A 21,615-nucleotide genomic window follows, 5' to 3' on the forward strand; every position below is an offset into this window, starting at 1 on the left:
CCGCCGCCGCCGCCGCCGCCACCGCCGCCGCCGCCGCCGGCGCCGCCTCCGCCGGCACCGCCCGCGTTACCGTTGTTGGCGCCCACGTACGTCGGTCTCGGGCCGTTCGCGCCCTGAAAAACCAGAGGAAATCTCCGTCACATATTCGACAGTTTATCTCATCTGCAACTGAAACAAGTGTGAGGGGGGTCTGGTAAGGGCGAACAATAGAGTTCGTGTCTCTTTAATGTACACTCCCATCCCCCTCATAAGAATTATCGTTGGAATATATTTCGCGTCGTCGGGATGGTTCCGTTGCGGACCGATGGATCCGGGTGAGAGAATCGCGGGGCGATTGAGAATATTGAGAACGTGACATACCGCCGAGGCTTATCGACGCCGAATGGAACAGCAAGAACATTGAGTAAGCTTATCAGTGCGAATCCTCTGGTTTAAGGTTCAGTCGATGTGCTCTTATCACACGTAACAACGCGACTGACCGTCGTTACCATATTGGCCTATCGCGCCGTAAAAGAGAAGCGGAGCCGCTCCTTTTAGTATTCCGAAAATAATTGCGTCATGCGATTATCTTCGAGTGTATTATTTCCTCGTTACGTAACGGAGCGGAAAAGGGAAAAGAACGAATCCGTGTAAGAAGAAAAAGAAGGACCGAGAGAGAAAGAGAGAGAAACACGGTTCATCGGGTATCCTCGAATAATATTGATCGCACTCGCAACATTCTAACGTTAGCCTGAGCTCGAAGCTTAGGGAGTGCACTGTGTTCGAAAAGCTCGCGAACGAAAGCCGGCCGGCTCGCCGGCAATCGGGAACATCCTCGCGGCGGCTCTCACGCGTCGCGTACTCAGCGAGGACCACAGGTAAAACTACCGGTCAACCGGGGGCGGAAAGGGAGACCAAGACGAAAAGGGCGGCGGTGCGGACGAGTTCGCGTTACAATGACGTAGCGCGCGCAGACGTGGTGAGCAGGAAGTGACATCCGGTCCCTCGGTCTCTCTCTCTCTCTCTCTTGCCGGATCACGAATACCGGATCGCGCTCGTGCACATTTCACACGTCGTTCTCTATTTCGCGCGGTGAGCCATCGCCGGCTCGCACCGCCCCGTGCGACTGTCAATGACCACACACTATGGTGGCGGCGGTTGTCGCCGAATCATCCGTCCGCTTATCGCCGCGTGTCGATGCGTCAGCGCGAGGGCTCGTGCAGGACGCCTGTCGGGATCCTGCAGCGCGCGAATCGATCGAGCTTTTTACTTGCGAATTTGCGAATTGTTCTCTACCTGAGAATCGACCGCCGTTGAGACCAGCTCTTTCCTCGTCGACGAAGAGCGCTCAAGTCGCAAACGAAAAGGAAGAAAAAGAAAATCGTGAAACTTACGCATTCATAAATTTACACATATCTCCATAGATATTTCACTAAATTCTCCACAAATATCGCGTTTTCTTGTTGGAAATATTTTGTTCTATATTTAAATATGGAAATAAGATAGATCTATATTTATATGTAGCATATAGTTAAAAAAAATTGCTCTTTTCAAGCTTTCGGAAATAAACCGAGATATTCGCGGAAAATTGGAAAAAAAAAACTGATTTCTTTTTCAAACTTTTTAAAGTATAATATACAGGGTGAGGCAATAAATATATGCCAATAGTCACCTTGGATATTTTCGAAAAATAAAAGTATTTTATTAACGAGTAGATGATGAAAAAAGTTTGCATTTACGGAATGACCATTGGCATTAACGCAGCTTCTCTGCTGGACAAATTTTTCTCCTACTCTTATATTTTGAAGATATTCAAGGTAGCAATTAGTTATTGTCTCGCCCCATATATGTGTGTGTGAAACTTCTCTTCTTGTTTTTCGTCATGATGTCACGGCTGTTTATATAGCTCGCGAGAATACGTCCGGAATATCGCACGCAATACGGATTATACAAATGATTGAATGTAATAATCGGCCATCAGCGCGGACGGATACGCCATCGACATTACAGTCGCTCTTAAATGCTATTAGAAAGGTAAACCGCGATGCACCGGCACGAATGCGCCGGAGAAAAGACGAAGGAGGGTGAAGGCTGCGAGAAGGAGACCGGCCGTTCTTTCTCGTTATCGAAGAGGCGTGACCGCGCGAGGTCACTGATAAATGATAACGACGGGAAGGGGCTTCCTTCTCTTCTCCTTATCGACGTATCGGACCAACGACGAGCGTAAAACTAAGCCGGCGTTGGCGACGAAGAAACGCGATCACTTTCTAAAACGGTACGCCCGTAGTTTCGCCTATGGAAATCGATCGATTGCGAGACAGAGACAGAGAGGGGGGAGGAGAGAGAGAGAGAGAGAAAGTCGATATTAACGCATATCAATTTTATCTTAGCGGGAAACATAATACAGGTTGAGATGTAATTCGCTGTGTGTAACCGCAGAGAGAGGAAAAGAGATATGTACACACATATATACGTACATATGCATTTATCATTACTCTAGGGACAATCCTTCTAAGAGCGTTACAAATTAAGAATAGATACAGAAAAGTAAGGCATTTTTTGCCAAGTTGTCTCGCAAAAATTTAATTTGCGGAAGTAATTATGGAACATAATTTTTCCGCACGTGTACAGCTTTGAATTATAATTAATAAGTGAATCAATTAAATACTGACCTCTCTGACCTCTCCTTTGGAGGTTGCGGTAATCGATTCCAGAGGAAGAAGAGAGAGAAAGAGACATGATGACCGCTGCGCGTTAAAACGGCTTGAAAATGCGCGAGATTTAATTTCTGAGAACCGACCATGACGAGGAGATCGAGTGTGATCGTTCTCTCTTTTCTTTTCACGACTATACCACCACCGGGGGAGGGGGGAGGGGGGGCTCGATCGTGGTCGGGTCTTCCTTTCGGCTGTGCGCACCGCAAATCACGTCCCCGTTCGTACACACCAAGTGAAAATAGAGTGAAATTGAGGCCGCCTGCCGACCTTGCTCCGTTATCGCTAGTAGCGCAGCAGGATTCAAGGTGTATTAGGATGTCTCGGATAAGAGACACGCTTCTTGCTGGCGACTGTATAACGGCGCGTTATTTTTTTATTATCGTCTCCATCCTGCAGCAGCATCTTCCCGCCGAGTCCGCGAACGAGCGAGTGCGTTTATCATAGCGACCGTATTATCATAGAGCGGCCGTTAATTGGACGCGCTCTACGTGTATTTCGTCTCGCGCTTTCTTCTAAGGACGACGATCCAGGATGCAGGATGTGCGCCACATACCGGAGAAATAATAACATACGCGAATGCGTGCGTGAGAGCGATCTCTTTTCTCCTCCTCCACTTCTCTTCTCGGACATTGTCACGCTCTATTAGCGAGCGGACACGTGCCCGCAATATCCCGGAATGCGCTTTTCGCGATCCTCTCGCTGTTCGTTTTGGAGAAATCCTCGGTCGATCCGTGTGGAAAGATCGCTCGCGTCGCCGGCAACAATCCGGATCGGTTATCAAGAATGTAATCGTAGCGCGTGTGATGCACCGGGTGTAAGATACAATTGTAAGTGCTGCGCGAGAAGACAAATATACACGGGCGTGAAATATGAGACGCGGTGATTGTAAATAAATGAATAAAAAAACAAGATTATTCATATCGATTGTTATCCCGCCTGTTCTGCACACATCGCCGGCTAAGTCGCCCGATGCCCTGTGGGGTATTCTTTCAAGGTGAAGAAACGGAATGCGCGAGAAGGAACTCTTGTAAGCGCGAACGATGCAGCCGCAGGACTACATTTCTCCGTATCTCGACTAACCTCCTCCTGAGCGCGCACTAACCGTTTAACAATGAGAGCTCAGAGCGACCTAATTTATTTTTAAGGACTTTCGACTCGAGAGGTCGTTTTTGGAGGAAACCAGTTGACCGCTTTTCCAGGAGAACCCGGGAAAATTGTGGGATAAACTAAAATGATATTAAATGGCGAGTTAATGCGTTTGATCAACGACCGTTTATTTCCTCGTCGATTGTATGATTAATCTTTCTTCAAACGGGAGAACGAATTAAAAGCGAATTAGACACACCGAGCTCGGCGATTTTCTAGTCAGTTCCAAGATAGAAGTTTCAAACGGAGATTGGGAAGGCTCTACATAATTTTTCCCCGTTTGTATTAAGTCCACACACAGAAAAATATTACTTGTGCTGCAAAGAAAAGCAGTTATTCAGTTTATTTTCCTTCTTTTAAATAATGGTTATTTTGAACGAAGAATATTTTCTTGATAACAGGATTAAAATATACTCATCAACGAATACTAGAAAACTCATTATCATTTACTCGAAAGAAGAAATCTTTTTCTCTTTTCAGAGAGAATATTATAAATCTTCTGCTTAAATATTATTTTTGAAAACCAAAATCAAAGTTAGTCAATCTGGTCTTATTTCAACCTTATGATAGATTTTGCTCAAATCTTTTTAAGACCTCATTTTAAACCATCTCAGAAATTGGCTAATTATACGGGGTCCTATAAACACATCTTTTATTAGGGACACCCACCGTCAGTGCCTATTCACAAAATTCCATTCAGAATTTGCTTTTCTTGGCCATATGTAAGCCCAACGACAGGCCTATTTTGGGACATGCCTACTTGGAGCTACAACAGACTTGGCGCACGCCCGATTAATTTCTACCCGAGTTACAGCTTTCGCAAATGCAAATTTTGCTGCGAGCGCCTCTCCGCGAACCTCGTCCGGCGACAGAAACATCGTGCCAAATGCATCGCCGCCGGCCGATACATTGTATACGACAGCTGTATGCGCGGGAGGGAACGATTCACGATGTGCGCGATGTGCACGCGTTTCGCGAACGGCACGTATCCTCTACGTGAGTGGCGTAAATGCACGCGGATGCAACATGAGATGTATGCACGCGGCACGTGATGCAGAAGGAGAAGAACGATGTGAGAGAGCACGATGCAGAACGCATCAGACATCACCGCGTTAAGCGTGGACGCAGCAGCATCATCAAAGGAAAACTGAAGAAGGCCAGGGTATCGATCATGTAATTTTCCTCTAACGGGAACGCGAAAAATGAAAATTCCAAATGTTTTCAAATTAAGAAATTTACACTTTTCTCGAATTCACGCTAGAGGAAATGATTCATTACCTCCCCTCTCCTGGTTATGAATTTTCTCCATAGCGTGAGAATTCGTAAAAAGTGTACATTTCCTTGAAAATTTGAAAAAATTTTTGAAAACGAATTAGAAAATTCATACTTTTCCACTAATTCACGCTAGAGGAGAAGATTCATGATCAAGAGTTCGTGAATTTTCTCTTCTAGCGTGAGAATTCATGAAACGTAAATTTTCTAATTTGAAAACATTTGGGATTTTCATTTTCCACGTTTCCGCCCTAGGGCCAAATTTAATGATCAATACCTAGTCCAGGGAAGAAAAACCTCTGTGACCCCATTTTCAAAAAAAAGAGGGGAAGGGGGCGAAGAAAAGGACGATACTGTCACGACACACTGACCGCTATTCATAAGGCTATTCATCCTATTCGTTTTAGCTAAATTAGTATAGCGCTGGAATTTCGTTCCTTTTCCCTTCAACGCTAGTTTACACACTTGTTTCATTCTAGAAGCAAAACATGCAATCTAAATCAGTCAAAACGAATAAATTTATAGTTAGATCTTACATTAAGATCCTCATAAGTTCATCTTCAGCAACTGTACGGATCGTTTCACCAGCTACGAAGCATCCGAAGATAAACTTTAAGACGGTCTTGAGTATAAGATCTGACTGTGAATACCGGCCATTGAAAAATGGATAGCACATTTCGATGGTATTTAAATTACCGCGCTACGCCTTGGCACGGAATTGGTGTGTCACTCTTTTTTTTTTCTTCTCGTCGGCCGGCGGATGTATCTTCTATGTACTTCTCTCGAGAAAGGGAGAAAAGAGAGGCCGAGGCACAGACGGAGAGAGGTAGTTGGCTGCCTGCCTGCCTGCTTGCCTGGCCGTCTCGTATTTGACACCCTTTATCCGAGTTTAGGCCGACGGCGAGTATTATTAGCCGGCGTCGCGTGCTTCCGTCTCCTTATAGCGCACGGGGAACAATACGGTGACGAGGGAGAGATGTCGCTGAGAGCGCGACAAGGCAAAGGCACGGGTTTTCGCATGGAAATCGAGCACATCGCGATCGCCCGCGCGAGTTCCGTCGATCCCCGATGACGCGAGTACAGAGAGAGAGAGAGAGAGAGGCGGGAGAAATATATAATTTCGACGTTCTCGCGCGGAGACAAGTTCGCGAACGGGAACAACTCGCGCGTCGCGACATCGTCCGGCTCGAATTGTTACGGAATCGCGACGTAGCGGTGACTCTTGCGTGTTTACAGCATAAAGCCCAGAAACAATTACACCTCGACTCAGTCTCTGCCGCAAACACACGCGAGATAATATAATCTCGCAGAATTCCGTACATCTAGCGAATTTCAACATTATTAATATCTTTCGATTCGTACGTGTGCGTTTGATCGTAAAGTATCATTGTGTGACGACGTGCTCGACGCCCGTTGACAAATTCCGCGCGTTTAACACTACGATTCCCGTACGCAAGTCGACCTATAAACGTTAGAAAGCCCTCCCGGCTCTCGGGAGCTTCTCTAAAATAACATCTGGAATGCGAAACGGTTCCCTACGGGTCTCGAGGGGTTAAAGAGCTGTCGCTTTCATTCGCGGTATGTAAGCGCATATGCATTAAGGATGCAAATCGCGGCGATATGTAAGTCCGTGGTGCGACTTTGTTCGTACACGCGGCCATTGTGTGCCTCTTCGCGTTAATAATAGTGGCGATGACTCCCATCGTCATCGTTGTCGTCGCAGTCATCGTACGCGCGTATACGATCGATTTCTCGAGCTCAACCCAACCTAAGCCCAGACGTGCGATCCGAAGCCTGCACGCAGGTGCAGACACGATGGCAGGCTCGGTTTCGTCGCGAAATCGACTACACCGTTGTTGTAAAGATTGTTATTATTAGTGCTGTCAATTTCGATTATCCAAGTTTTTCAATCATTGAATATACGGTTATTTCAGGTGTTAATATTGCCTGTTATCGTAAGAAAAATCAATAATTCGTAACCGAAATTAGCTATATTCAGTACTGACTATAGTTTAGACAATTGAAGACTCGGATAGTCGAAATTGATAACACCAGTTATTATTTCGTGATATACAGGGAAGTCGCACTAAACGCGATCGCGAGCGAGGGATGCACCTATCGGCGTTCGCGCGAGTTAACGTGTCGCGGCCGGGCGAGCGCATTAATTAGCGCGATCTAACTTTATTAGTGCGGCACGGAGAGCGTGATAATTCAATTCGCAAACGCGTTTTTCGTCTCGGCCGTTTATGCTTCGGAACAGCCGCGTGTTACCCGGCGCACTGACAGCACAGCGATATCGCAGAATGATTCTTACTTATGTATTAAAATTAATTCCTCGTTTACGCATGGATGGGATGGAGAAAAGTGTCGAAAAAAAAGGCGACGCATTTTTTTCAAGGATCAATTTATGCCTCGCCAAGACAACGCGCTTCTCGGCAATTTCGACGAGGAGTTGTGGATCGCGCAGATCCCGACAGAAAATATTTCGAGTCACTTCTCTCAGTAGGAATGAGCAACTTCCCAAGCCGGAAAATCCGCTTTTCGATCATTGTGGCGGGGTCATGAATCATGCAGCCGTGCAGGCCATGATTCATACCAGAGGCAGTCATGCAGCGATGCGCGCTACGACATACGATTATGCATCGCGCGCCTACTTTATCATGTGTTGCGTTAACGCGAAATTTGTGTCTGACCTGAGTGAACAGAAATAGAAGCTTCAAGCTCGAACAAAGCGGCAGATTTCGTCTAGCTCCTAAAATATTTTATGACTCAATGTTACTACTAATTATTAAATTATTACCACACGACACTCAGAATAAGCGATTTTATTCAATGGTAAATGCATGGGAAAAAACAGCTGTTGAATCAATAAAATTTCCGACAGTAACGTAATTGGAATAAATCTTGATTCAGTGGCAAGTATCGTTAAAACTCTTATGTTACGTATTGCTTTGATAATTAAAGCATTAGTTTCAATAATATCGCTATTAAATCAAGAACATTTATTCCAATTATGCGTGCTGTTGGGAATTCCATTGATTCAACAGTTTTTGCCGTGTAATCGCATTCAAAATCGTCTCGGTACATTAATTCAGGTAGACGAAAACAAATCTCCTTTATTGCGAAGAACATTCTCGCTTTTTCTTTTCAAAATTTTCCACAGACGCGCGTTTTGTTTACCCGACACCTTAACGATGGCATTCTAGGTGGCTAGGTCTCAGGCAACCTAATGGACTTCACTCACGCTTTCGACACAAATCGATATGCGATATAACGCTGTGACGGTCGGCCAGGAGACTTTTGTCTTCTCGCGTCGGGTGGATTTCAAGCTAACGTCACGAGAAGCGACTACCTGCGTTAGATGATGATGTAACGGAGGTGCACGCCAGGCACCTTCACAGACAGGCAAGCAGGCAGGCAGGCAGGCGACGGACCTTGACTGCGTGTATCTAGGCCGATGGCCTTGAACCCCAGGCCTAGGTCAATTCACCTCGTGTTCCATCGCGACATCGAGAGCCCGACGAAAGAGAAGAGAGACCTTCGCGCAGCGACTTCGCAAAAGCCGAAATTACGTAACCGCTACGTGCAGTATAGCGGACGCGATGCTAATGTACAGAATTGAATATCACGTCTGTGCAAAATGCAAACGGCGTCGCACCTCCACGCATAGGCACGTACGATTGCAAAGAAGCAAACGTACACATTTGCAAATGCACGCGATATAAATACGAAATAAACGCGACCACGTCTCCCTTCCACCCTCTCTCTTTCTCTCTCTGTGGTACCCATGTATACACGGTGTCTGAAACCTTTCTTGGTATCCGTGGTGTGCAGGTAGAACAGGTGAAACTGAACAGAAAAGTTGTGCATTATTTTGCAAATTTCGCAATAGTTATTGAAGAATTAATTAATCTATGCGAGTTAATAAAACGCACTGAAACCGGACTCGGTATAAAAATAGCTTACTTCCGAAGATCCAGCAATGATGAGCATCAACTGATTTCCAGAGACAGAGCAATACAGCGAGCAGCATATAACAGGACTGCGTGCCGAAAAGAAACATGCCTCTCGTTATCAGTCGATACCCATTCGTTGCTAGGAAATCTTTCGAAGCGAGCCATTTTCCTTTATACAAAGTCCGGCCTACCGCTTCCCGTGCGATCAGCTCATAGAAATTAATTCCTCATTAATTATTTCGAAGTTTGCAAAATGCCACACGACTTTCCTGTTCAGTCTCGCCTATTTTACCTGCGCGCCGCGTACACCAAGAGAGGTTTCCGACACCTTGTATGCATTTACAATATGCACGGGATGACGATTCGTTCGCCTAAGTCGGGCGAACGTCGCGTCCGCATCGACCAGGATGCACCTCCGACTCTCCTGCTCGCGCGCGAGTGTCTCTACCGACACGTTAGAAAGGCCGCGGCGCATCGGACGGCCTTGACACCGCCGGCCGGCGTCGTCGTCGTCATCGGGTACCGTTGCGCACCGCCGCCGTGCGCCGGCCGGTACACTTCGTGAATGGCGGCCGCCGAGGAGGTGAGACGGCGAGGTCGTCGAGGTGCGAGCAGGTAGAAACGACGGCGAACACGAAGCGTTCGTTCGCTCGCGTTCGCGGATCTCCCTGTTATCGCTGTTATCGCAACAACGGCCGTCGCGCGGGAATAATCACGAAGCGCTCGCGCGAGATGGACCATTGCAGGAGACATAAACGATTGACAACGGGTCGTGCTTGATAAACGAGCGCAGGATGTTCCGTGAAAATCGTGACGGTCGGAACCGAGAGCAGCAACATTTGATGAAAAATGGAACAGGATATGGAATGATGAATTAGATACAATTAGAATTACATTGCAGACATTGTATGAAAAGAGAGAGGAGCTAAAGAGGAGAAAAGAGGGAAGAGATAAAGTTAGTGACGTAGAAAAGGAAAATGAGACAAAGAGATATAAGGGGAAGTAATAAACTGTTTGGGATTATTAGTGCAAGAATTAAGTAGCAAATAATTAAAAGTAAGGTCTGCCATTCAGATCTAAGAGAATTAATCAGAAGCAATAATCACAAAGCGCTTACTAAGCTGTTTTTTCTGCTGAACGCGCAAGTATTATATTTGTATTGTGATATTTATGTATGGAATTTTAATTAGTCAAATAGTTTGAAGATATGGAGATGCGTGGGCTTGAGATAAAAATTGTAAATCGAGTCCCTTCTTGGTATTAATCTGAAGTAAAATAAAGTTATATAGTCCTGTACGTTTGAGAAATTGCCTGCGACTATTGTTGGCCGGTCAGTGCTGCCGACAGAATTTTCTCCGTGTATTCGAAGGTACATTTACGACGTTGGGAATAATAGGATTCCTCACTGACAGTCACGAATTGTCGTTTACTTCTCCGTTGGAATCCCGACAGGACGGCGAAGAGACAAGGCGTATCTATGCGTAAGATATTCGGACGCGGCAAGCGTTGCGATAATAAAGGACCTGAGATGGCCGGGAGTGACAAGTCGAAAAAACGGTCAGGAATGAAAGACCATTAGGTTTATCTTAAAATTTCCCTTTGCCTCTTCGTATGTTTGTCTGGAGATTTCAAATAATACCAAAACTTTCGCCCAGACCGTGCATTTTGTCCGAAAGCCAACATTATCGTATCCATTCCCCGAACAAATGTTCAACCGTATATAGTTAACTGCGATGTCCAGGTATAAATCATTATCTGCAAGGGGTTTCTTTAGTGCCTCTCGTCGGTTTATTTCTTCAGCCTGATATGACTGACAATGGCCGAGTTCAAGGAAAGTTATTCGAATATCGTTGACCCGCCTCCTTCCAATAAGTAGTTATTTTTCTCACAACTTAAAGAACCATCCCCTGCCAAACCCATAAAATTCGTCGAAAGATCAGGTTTTTTTGTAGATCTAGATAAATGGAGAAAAGAAAACTGCATTTCTACCAAAGCATGATAGGAACGTAAGATTCTATAGTGAAATAAGAGTTTGGTTAGATCTATTGAACAATCAAATGGGTTGTACTTGAAGAAAACAGAATTTCTGATTATAAGGGTCAAGTTTGGTTCATCAGAATTCAAAATTTTGTTTCGCCCAACTAAAACGCGTTTGGTTGTCCATTGTCAAGTAGATCCAACCAAGCTCATTTTTTATTTTTCAGTTTATTGCACGCGTATACCTCTTTTCTATGATGCGGGGAAATAAACGAGGACAAAGGTGGGAAGAAAAAGGAGGACGTATCAACGTGGCACTCGATGTTCCCGAGATCCGGTACAGAATCGAGGGTAAGGAGCGCTCGCTCTCGACTCGTTGACGATGCGGAAAAGGGAGGCGGCAGCGGTGGCGACGAGTCAGGGTTGCGTCAGAGGGAAAAGGGTGCAGCAGTGCGGGGGAGGCGAGTGGAGGATGGGAGCGGGGGTGCAGGGTGGAGAATAGGCGCAGCAAGGATATCGATTATCCGCGGTCGCAGCGGCGCGCAACGTCGAGGACGCGGAGTTCTCCACACCCGGAAATCTCCCTCCGAGATGTTAATCTCGTTTTCGCGCGCTTTCTGCGCTCTTAAAATAATCCTCGGAGGAGCGAGCGAGCGAGCGAAAGCAGCGGGATGCGGGAATGAACCTCGGGAATGAAACGGACGGACACGAGGGATATAATGATGTTAACGCGACCCCCGTGATGCCAACAGAACTTCCCTCTTTCCAGAAAATGTACTCGAAGATAGGGAGATCAGTGCTACCTGCGATTATCTGCATTTTCTATATTTAACCCGTGAACGGTTACGGCCCGAGGAAGAATGCGCCACGTGCACCGATGCATTTTCGTGAAAACGACGTGTTTCTATTCTCGCTTGTTTGTTAGATGTGAAATTGCAACGTTAGCTCGCGGGAGACCGCGCGCGAATCGTAAATTTCAACGTGGAGGCGAGATAGCAGAAAGGGCAGCTGCTTTGAGGTACGTCGCCCACGTGCTTGCTTGCTGCAGAGTTCCATTCGCCGAAGCGGCCGAATAATCGACCAATTTTCGTCGCAGCTGAAGAAAACGAGGCGAGCGAACGGTAACGCTCGAAGCCGGCAACATTCTAAATAGAGTGAGAGGGCCGATAAGAGCCTGTGCGCAAATGATTTTGTGCATAAAAACAAAATTACTATATTCCTTCAACTTTGTGCGAAGATAAAGAAATTATTCGATATTTTCTTTGAGGCGAAGAAGTGCAGAGTAATTTTACGTCTTCATGAAGTTAAGAGAAAATATGACAATTTTGTTTCCATTGCATTAAATCACCTGCGCACAGGCTCTTACTTTAAGTTACATTTCATCGGTGACACCAGTCGGCAGCATTTGATAACCGAAATCGATCTCGGTTTTTCCTCTCGTTCATGGTAGAAATTTCAACTGGTCTTACGTGAAAAAAATACACCCCGAAAGTAACCGGAGAGTTTCGTGGGTGAGAGCCGTAAATTTTTCGCGCGTAAAATGACGCACTGATCGATATCATGCTGTGCGCCGCCGTTTTGAGAGCGACGTAATTCGACCGCACTTCAAGTGCGAACGAACTCTCGCACGCATCGGCGATTAAACGGCGCATCGACTCGTCGCCGGCTGGCTGGCGGATCGCTCGAGGATCTTGATTAAATATTTGTCGGGCAGATTGTGAGGTTTAAAGTACGAAAAAGGCGGCTACCTTCGGCGGCCGGTACGCGATTATGCAGAGCTCGCGGGGAAATCCGCACGACCGGCGAGAGGGAAGGGAGGAAAGGCCGAGGTGCCGCGTGTTTACGTGCACAATCGCAGAGCAGAATGTATAACCGCATTCGTGCGTGTGTTAAGCGTTTAAACGTTTAATGCCGCCAATAACGACGTTCTGCTGTATCCGCGAGCTGCACTCGGCTGATGCATCACGTTTTGACGCCGACTATGGGCTTACGAAGGCCGCGTCAGAATCCGGGAATTCTACGCGCGAGAAAATATTCGAAGGATTCGGAACGTTCCGAAGAATGATCTACGGACCTTCTTTTCCTTTTAACGTCTCTCGTAGCTTTTTGAGACTCGAATTAATCAGAGTGCTTTCTTCATTGCAATGTTCATTATCCAATACTCTTTTTATTGCGGATACGTTGTGCTGATGTAAAAATTACGTGTTACTTTTCCAAGAGAGGGAGGGAGACTTTTCCCGTTCACATGCTAATAATAAATAATGTTAAGGGCGTTCTGAAGAATTATCTCGAGAGTAATTATCCAGCAATTAAATATCGATAGATCTGGAAATGTTTCCCAAATCATTCGCGCAATGATTTCTGATGACGATTGCGTAAAATCTTTCAGACGATGCGCGCGCCTAGAATTTCGGGAACAGAGAGCATCATTTGTAGTTTCACGCGTATTTGCCTATCGTGCGCGCGCGTTTCACTGTGAACGAGAAGTGCTTAGTACGAAAAACCGATTTCGAAACAACGGCGCGCCGCGGCTCGCGCAATTTCCCGCACGGCGAGGATCCCCGACTGTTATTTTCAGCGCTCGCCATTATTATCGCCGGCGTGTATTGACAACGCGATAAAATGCATAGCGGTGACGTGCGATGGCAGCCTGAGAAAACATCGGAAATTCGCGAGATAATTAATCGCGCGATACCCGTACACACTTCGCGCTTCGGCCGAGAAAATGTGATGCTCGTGCGCGTTTTTACCGTGAAATTTTCAGGCAGATTCGTTCCACCGACGAATATATCTCGAGGGACCATTAGCTCGTTGTGAAACGACTTTCGAACTCGAAGGAAGTTCGCACGACATTGCTTTCTCTTTCTCTCTCTCTCTCTCTCTCTCTCTCGAACGAACGAACGAACGATTTATTTAGACAAAGCACTCGGTTCTATTATCAGTCCGCTCGCGATAAGATCGGAAGCAGGAATACATAATTATCAGCGTTTGTTGCTGCCAAAAGTACAAAGTAGATAACAGCCCGAGGAACGTGTTTATCTCTCGAGTAGGTTGTCGCTGAAGGTGCTCGATAAAGGAAGAGGAAGGAAAACAAAGGAACTTTGTATATTCGACGTATACGTACGTTGCTGTGAGGTGCAAGGTGTGCTCATTATCCACCGCGCAATTAATGTGCGATCCGAGGCCAATTACGCGCGAGTGAGGCGCGAAAGGATTCAATTAATCATCCCGACGGCGCGTTTCACGTTTTTCACAATGAGAGTGGGAGAGAGAAAGAGAAAACGTTTTTAACTACAGTTGTCTCATAATATTCGCGGAATGTGTCGTCAGTTTCTCATGTACAGAAAGAGATCCTCTCTCAACTCTATTATATGTTATATTATTTACTATGTCACACATATTCAATTGTTATAATTTTAAGTTACGAAAAAACCGTTTTTTCTCATTTTTCTGCGGATTTTTTCGGTTTCCGTCTTAAAAGTACAAAAATTCGCTTCGGAAAATTTACGTGTGTTTGACTAAAACTTGCCACAATTACTTTTTACTTTAAAGAAAATAAGAAACTAAAAACCGAAAAAATTGGGAGAAAAGTTCTTTCCAAAATTTTAAAATTATACCAATCATCATACTATTATATTATAAATTTTATTATTGCACTTGCTCGCTCGCTCACTTACTCTTTCTCTCTCTCTCATTCACTTATCTGAAATATGTGTAATCCAGTTACTTATACATACTTAGAAGTCGCATGGTACACTGCGGGAATGAGAACGATGGCCAGCCAGCCGGTAGGCGAATCACCGAATTATCGCACCGCGACAAAAACGCGCGCATAAAAGGAGTCTAAATCGGGACACGCAGCGGCGCGACGATGTTCGCCGGAGATGAACAGCTGTTTTGTACGATGACTCCGCGGCGATGATCGCTTGAACTCGTCCATCGCGCGCGATAACCTCGCTCTCTTTCTCTTTACGACAACGACTACGACGACGATGACTACGACAGACGCGAGGACTATATTCAACGAGGGGTGAACCGGTGACTGTATTTAGCGAGAGGTAAAGCACTGACCAAGAATTCGTGCACTAATTCCGTGGCTACTAGCCCGCTAATAGGAAGAGACAAGTATTACTAGCTACTTGCGATGCTAACGTTAATTTTAAACAATCTCTAGGCAGAGTTGCGATATATCCACGTGCGCAGGGTGAGGTTTGAGGTAATCTTGTTAATTAAAACATTCGAGGAACTTAAATATAGAGACAGAGAAAGTAACCATATTTACACGGAGATTATTTTAAATAATGTTTTCGGCCTCGAAAGAGTCGATTTGTGATTCAGACGAGCTTGCTAGATTTGGCAGCGAATTCGGGCTTCCAGTAACTCGACAATATTTCTTCGGAATTCAGCCGTCGTCCTTGGACGTCAGGCGACGAGTCTGCCTTTCGAAGCGTGAACGCTCGTAATCCTAATTAAGGGCCCTGCCACTTGGGAAACCCTAGTCAGCGTAGCAAAATTTCTAGCATTCGGCTTCTCGAGTTCCGTTCCAAAATTAGCTGCCGGCGCAACGAGAGAACGTCGTTGCAACTTGCATCGACTGTCTGCCACCGAGTTCCACTCGTCTAATACGGGACACGTGGCATCGAAGGAGAAATGTGCATGCCTCTCGCGAGACATGCTTCTCGACCTCGCTATTTCGTTCGACCACTTCTCATTTTTACGACGCGACGAAATCTCGTAAATGTCGCGCTTAACATACCTCGAATGTCGCGGGCGCGTGTTGCGTTGAAAATTCCGAAATTTCACGACTCTATCAACTTCCCACTCTCCCTTTCTCTTTTCCTCGTGTCTACTCTTGAATCATGCCGTTTTTCTCTTTCCTTTTGCCGGGAAAAAAAATATCCAAACGATCGTAGGAAAGTATTCCGCGTCGGATTCGAAAGGGAAGAATTAGCGGTCGCGACTGATCGAAGTACCGATCGAAACACGACGATTTGAATACCTACGGCGTGCGTACGCGAGAGCGAGCGAGAGGATCTCGGAGACAGAAGACGCGGAGGAGACAGAAGGGGGAGGACAGGGATAGCGAGACACGGTCGAAAGAGGCACAGGGACGCAGAGGGGGAAGGGGCAACAGGGGAGAGAACGAGACGATTGGGTGGGGCAGCAGACGCCCCGCGGCAAACTGTCAAACTACGCCGGCGGTTCCGCAAGCCGTCCGTGGTCGTCGGCCGCCCCCATGGTAAGAGTCCACGGTTTTCCAGGAATATGCGCGCACGCGCCATGCGTGCACGCGTGCGGAAATGCAAACGAGCGAAAAACGGGAGAAACCGCGCTGCAAAATGAACGAGACGAAATAGAGGGAGAACGGAGCAGCAGGTCCGCTCTTTCGGCCTGCACCGTGTTGCACTCTTTGCGCTCAGGACGAGATAAATGCGAGCGAGCGCGCACTTGTGAACAAGATAGAAGGAGGGAGGGAGAGAGGTAGGGGGAGAGAGAGAGAGAAGAGCAAGATATCGAAAGAAAGTTCCAGAATGGTTCCGGGATAAAGTAGGACTTCTGTGGGGGGGAAACCCTCATGAATCACCGAAGGTACAGAAATATCGGCGAGAACCTGCGGAAAATGTGGAGCACGAAACGAACGACTGGGAAAAAACCATAAAGCCAGCGAAATGGGAGGAGGGAGGGACGAACAAAATGCGGGACACATCGGCTAGCTGGTCGCTCGCGTCTCGTCGTCGTCGCACGCCACGTTAGCACGCGCTCGCGCGCGCGTGCACGCGAACGTCGTTTCAGCGGAGCTGCGCGAAGTAAGCGGCGAGTCGCTGTGGGAGCATGCGCACTCGCCACTGCCACCGCTGCCGCTCGAAGGATCGAGAGAGAGAGAGAGAGAGAGAGTGAGTGAGCGAAAGAGCAAGAGACACGGGGGGGAGAAGAGGGGAGGGAGATAGAGGCCGAAAGATAGAACGAAATAGAAGCGAGAGATAAAAAATCGCAGACAAATGGACGTTTGTCATGGAACTCACCATCATCTTGTAATTCATCTTCCTCGGCGGGGCCACGTTTTCCATTCTCACGGACATGCTGCCAGCGGCGTAGTAAAAGTCGCGCGGCGCCCGTCGATGATACGATGCAGCGGTAGTAGCAATGATAATAACAATATTAACAATTCACGCCGGCGCGACGATGCGCAGCCTAAAAACCACCGTCGGCTGTCGTCGTCGTTGCCGTCGCCGCCGGTCGCTTTCGCGCCGCCGCTCCGGTTCTTTCAACTCCTTCCCCTTCTGCGCCGTCGCTCCCGCTCCTGCTTGTCGTCGCGGCGCCTCCTCGCCGTTCTTCCGTACGTTGCGCTGGCTCCTCTACCGACGACGTCGTCGTCACGTCACGTCACTGGTCCACACCGTACCGCACCGCACGTTCCTCGCTCACTACCGGCGACACTACTGAACGAACTAGACGCAGACAAGAAAACCACACACTGTAGCGCGCTCTCGTACATTCGTTCGCTCGCTCGTTCGCTCACTCGTGTTCACTCACTCACTCACTCACTCGTTCGTTCGTCGCTCGCTCGTGCGCGCGCGCACCATGTACACTTACGGTCACTACGCGAATTCGCACTCTCTCTCGATCGGCCGATAAACCGCCGCCGGGACGGAGCGACTTAGTCGGCGAGAGAGAGGAAAGGATTGCGTGCGTGGTGACCGCCGGCGTATCGTAGGTGTTCCACCGGGCGAGACGCCGACCGAACGAGGAATGGATGGACGGATGGATGGATAAACGGATGGCCTAATGTGATGGCGGCGTGATGTGAGAAAGAGAGAGAGAGAAAAAGAGGGTAGGTAGGGTAGGAACCGACCGTACCGCACTGTACCGCGCTGTGCGTAAGGTCGACGCGCCGCGCGATTACTACGTACTGACCATCGTCTCTCCTTTCGTCCTCGACGTCGTCAACAAAATCAGACGCGACGACGAGCGTTGCGACGACGAATCACTTTGCGCCGTCGAACGGAGAGAAAGAGAGAGGAAGGGGAGGGGGCTAGAGGAGGGAAGAGAAGGAGCACTGGGAGAAAGAGCAAACGTGTAACACGGCTAGAGACAAGAAGAGACGGTTGCGGGGAGGGGGCAGAGAAGAGGGAAGGACAGAGAAAGAGAGAGCGTACGCGCGATTCTGTAAGTGCACGGAGGAAGAACCAAGAGACGGAAGGACCAAGAGAGGGAAGGGGGCGCGCGGCGGGAAGAGGGAGGGAGACAGAGAAAGACTGCGGAGAGAGAGTACAGAGATAAAAGAGAGCGAGAGAGCGAAGCGATGCGAGCGACGGATGTCGGGTGTCAAGAGGGTGTGTCGATTCGTAGCGCACTTCACTACTACTAACTAACTAAACTATTGGCTACCGCTGCTATTAACTACCGCACAGCAGCACGCCGGCAGCCGGTCGTCGTGCACCACTCTCGTGCGCAGGCTGCGCGTCTTCTCGTCGTCGTCGTCGGCAGCGTCGTTAACCTTCCACCGTGTGTGTGTGTATATATACGTGTATATATATATACACACGTATCAGACGCACTCTCACGCACCGCACACACCCGACCCGAACGTTCCGAAACGAAGGGGGGAGAAAAAACGGAGAGAGAGAAAGAGAGCGCGGCCTGCGCGACGCCGCGTCGCGATACCGAGAGACTAACGGCGACTGCCGCGTAGCACCGTCGCGTAGAGCCGGAGAGTCGCCGTCGCTTATCGGCCGCTCCTCGTTTTCAGCGCGCCGCTGTCGCCGAGCGCTGGCGGTGGCGTCGGCATGCGGTACCTCGCTTCCCGACTGATCGCCGCCGGTCCTCACGTCGACCCGCTTCTTCCTTCGCAGCTTTCGACGTTGCCGTCGTCGTCGCCGTGCGCGCGGAGGGGTTGCGGCACGCGAACGAATCGAGAGTCGTGTCTCGCGCGGCCACTCTCGACGACGTTCCTCCTCGTTGCCGTCGTTCCCCCGGATGTTATTATGTCCCGCGACTGCTACTCCTCCTCGCCGTGCTGCTGGTGGTAGTGGTTACCTCGCCGCTATCCACTGTCGTGGTTGCCTTCGCCGAGCGCACGCACGCACACACATATGCATACACACACACACACACACACACACAGAGAACGGTCGCTCGTTTTCTAATGTTACGCTGCTTCTTCCTCCGCTTTTTCCGTTATTGCTTCTCGCTCTTCTTCTAACTGTCGTCTCGCGCGATGATCGATGTCCACCTCGTTCCGGCGCAGCGCGGTTTCTCGCTCCACTCTGCTTCGCTTCCTCTTCTTCTCTCTCTCTCTTTCTTTCTTTCTCACTCGCGTACCTTTCTACCTCTCTACCGTAGAACCGTGGCTCTCTCTCTCTCTCTCTCTAACACACGTCTCTCCTCTCAACGGTCGTACAAATTACACCCGCGGTGTATCGCGGATCACACTACAAATTTTTTTTCTTTTACGGCGCGTTATTACAAAAATAGAGCTTGCGTGTAGAGCGTGTAGTAACGTGTGTGTCTCTCTCTTTTTCTCTCGTGTTGTTTCCCTTAAATAAGATTAATGTACAATTGGTTAATTGTTACTTGTGGTTTATAGGAAACATTTGGTGTGTGTGTTGTATTGTAGGTAGAGTCTAAGCTACTGCCCGGCGAGGTGCGCCATCGCCCATCTTGCCCGAAACTGAACGGAGTCGCCGTCGGGCGGCGCTGCCGGCGCCGCCACCGACCAATTGGGGCTCCGGCGGCCGCACCTGTCTGCGCTATCGCCACTCAACACACGCGCAAACGAGCGACGAGGCGCGCTCGTTGTATTCGACCGGATTTTAGCACGACGGAGAGCAAACGAGCGGAGCCGTAGTCGGTGCAACGAGGATGTATCGTCGGTCAGTGTGCAGCCGATCGCCGCAGCGCTTGGATTGGCGGGGTGCTTGCAGAGGGAAAGAGAGAGGCGATGCGTTCGCAGTCGGCGAGTTTCGGCACGGCACGGTTGGCAGCCGTGGGCTGTGCGAACGCGTCGAGCGCTGCGACGACGGCAGTAGGCGCGAGGGACGAAGGAGGAATGGCTGAAGAGGAAGAGAGAGAGAGAGAGAGAAGGAGCGTGATGGAGGTAAGAGGGTATTCATTACGCTCTTCGGCCGAGTCCTGCCGTGGTACGTCCGAAACAAATCGCTGCGGCTCGTTACGCCGCGCGTAATGTCCGAATGTCGTCGATATATCCTTATGGCGGTGGGAGGATGAGAGGAGACGCGAGGGATGTTAATAAGATTCGAAAGAATCGTCGCGTCATCGCGGTGGAGATGGCGAACGAGCGCCGACTCTGTCGACACACCGTGAGAGTAACCACACAGGCACACGGGGACGGCACGTCGATGCTGATGAACGCAGGATTCTCAAAGTAAACTCGTGATATGAAAAGAGAGAAGGATTCCGAAGAAAGAGGAGAGTCGGTCCTGAAGAAAAAGAAGCGAGTCTCGGGGAGCACACAGCGGGTGGTGATGCGTTCACTCTCACCCCCGTTCGCTCCATTGACTGCAGTAGGTAAAAGCATCGTCATGTGTTAATTCACGGCCGATGTGCGTTTGAAGAAACGTACATCGAATCGCAAACGAGTACGAATTGCAAACTATAAATTGCAAACGAGTCGCTGGTATTTGTCAAAATGAGAGCAACGAGAGAGAGGTATTCGTAAGCGCGCGTTCGTCGCGACCGAGTCTCCTATCGGTACTCCCACGCGTGCTCGCAATGAGATTTCCGTCGGCGACTTCCCATTTGGAAGATTCGTTAAACGTTCATTCTTCTTATTTACAGTCGCTCCGCATGCGGAACGATATATGATGACACCCAGTGTCGCGTCGAATCGAGCGGCATGCATCGTTCCGCCGCTCACGAGTCCATCCGCTCGTCCACTCGAGAAGGAGAGAGAGAGAGAGAGAGAGGAGGGAGGTAGTTTCCGGAATCCGCAGTCACAGCCGGCTCCCTGAGAAACAGACGAACGCCCGGCGAGAGAAAGCGAGACGGCGGGAGAGACACGAACGAAGAGAGCGAGAGGAAGAAGCCGGCGCGCTCTCTTTCCGCAGGCCGAGAGATCGATTGTTCCGGTCCTCTCGTTGTCTCCGTCTCTCCCGTTCTTCTCCCGTCGCAGGGGTGCTCACGGTAAAATTTTGTGCTGGCTCGACGGAAGTCTCGCGTCGGATTTCAAACGTGCGAGCAGAGAGAGAGAGAGAGGCGAAGCGCGTTCTGCAGAACATAATGATTATTCTATTGTCGTTAGAATATCGCTGCGCAGTTGCACTTTTCGTCGTCTGGCGCGCGCGATAATCGCTCGAGCGGAACGATGCGGTCACGCTTGATTTCGTACCCGATAGCACGAGTGCGCGTTAATCGGCGAAATCAACGAGACTGCACCATTTACAAAATAGCCTAATAATATCTTGGCGCAATTAAAAGATCCGGATAGGAAAAAGGACGGATCGAACGATGTCGTATCGCGCAATCGATGCGCTCTCCCGCTTCTCTCTTGCCGCTCTTCCCCCTCTCTTTCCTTTGACCCTCTTCCTCGCTCTCTCCCTCCCTCTCTC

The 21,615-nt window shown here is 48.7% G+C and overlaps 1 protein-coding gene across 1 annotated transcript in view; it reads right to left on the bottom strand.

Moving 5' to 3' along the window:
• Nucleotides 1-18,725, bottom strand: part of LOC106752050 (protein alan shepard-like) — a 30,632-nt gene extending 11,907 nt beyond the window's left edge. The window contains exons 1-3 of the mRNA XM_014633443.1: nt 18,437-18,725; nt 17,071-17,496; nt 1-113 (exon numbers count right to left, since the gene is read on the bottom strand). Coding sequence (XP_014488929.1) covers nt 1-113; nt 17,071-17,127 — 170 coding nt within the window. The 5' untranslated portion in view covers nt 17,128-17,496; nt 18,437-18,725. The remainder of the gene's footprint in view (nt 114-17,070; nt 17,497-18,436) is intronic.
• Between the last annotated feature and the right edge of the window lie 2,890 nt (nt 18,726-21,615).

This window comes from Dinoponera quadriceps, unplaced genomic scaffold, assembly GCF_001313825.1.
Source record: "Dinoponera quadriceps isolate SergipeBrazil2010 unplaced genomic scaffold, ASM131382v1 scaffold424, whole genome shotgun sequence".
Taxonomy (NCBI): domain Eukaryota; kingdom Metazoa; phylum Arthropoda; class Insecta; order Hymenoptera; family Formicidae; genus Dinoponera; species Dinoponera quadriceps.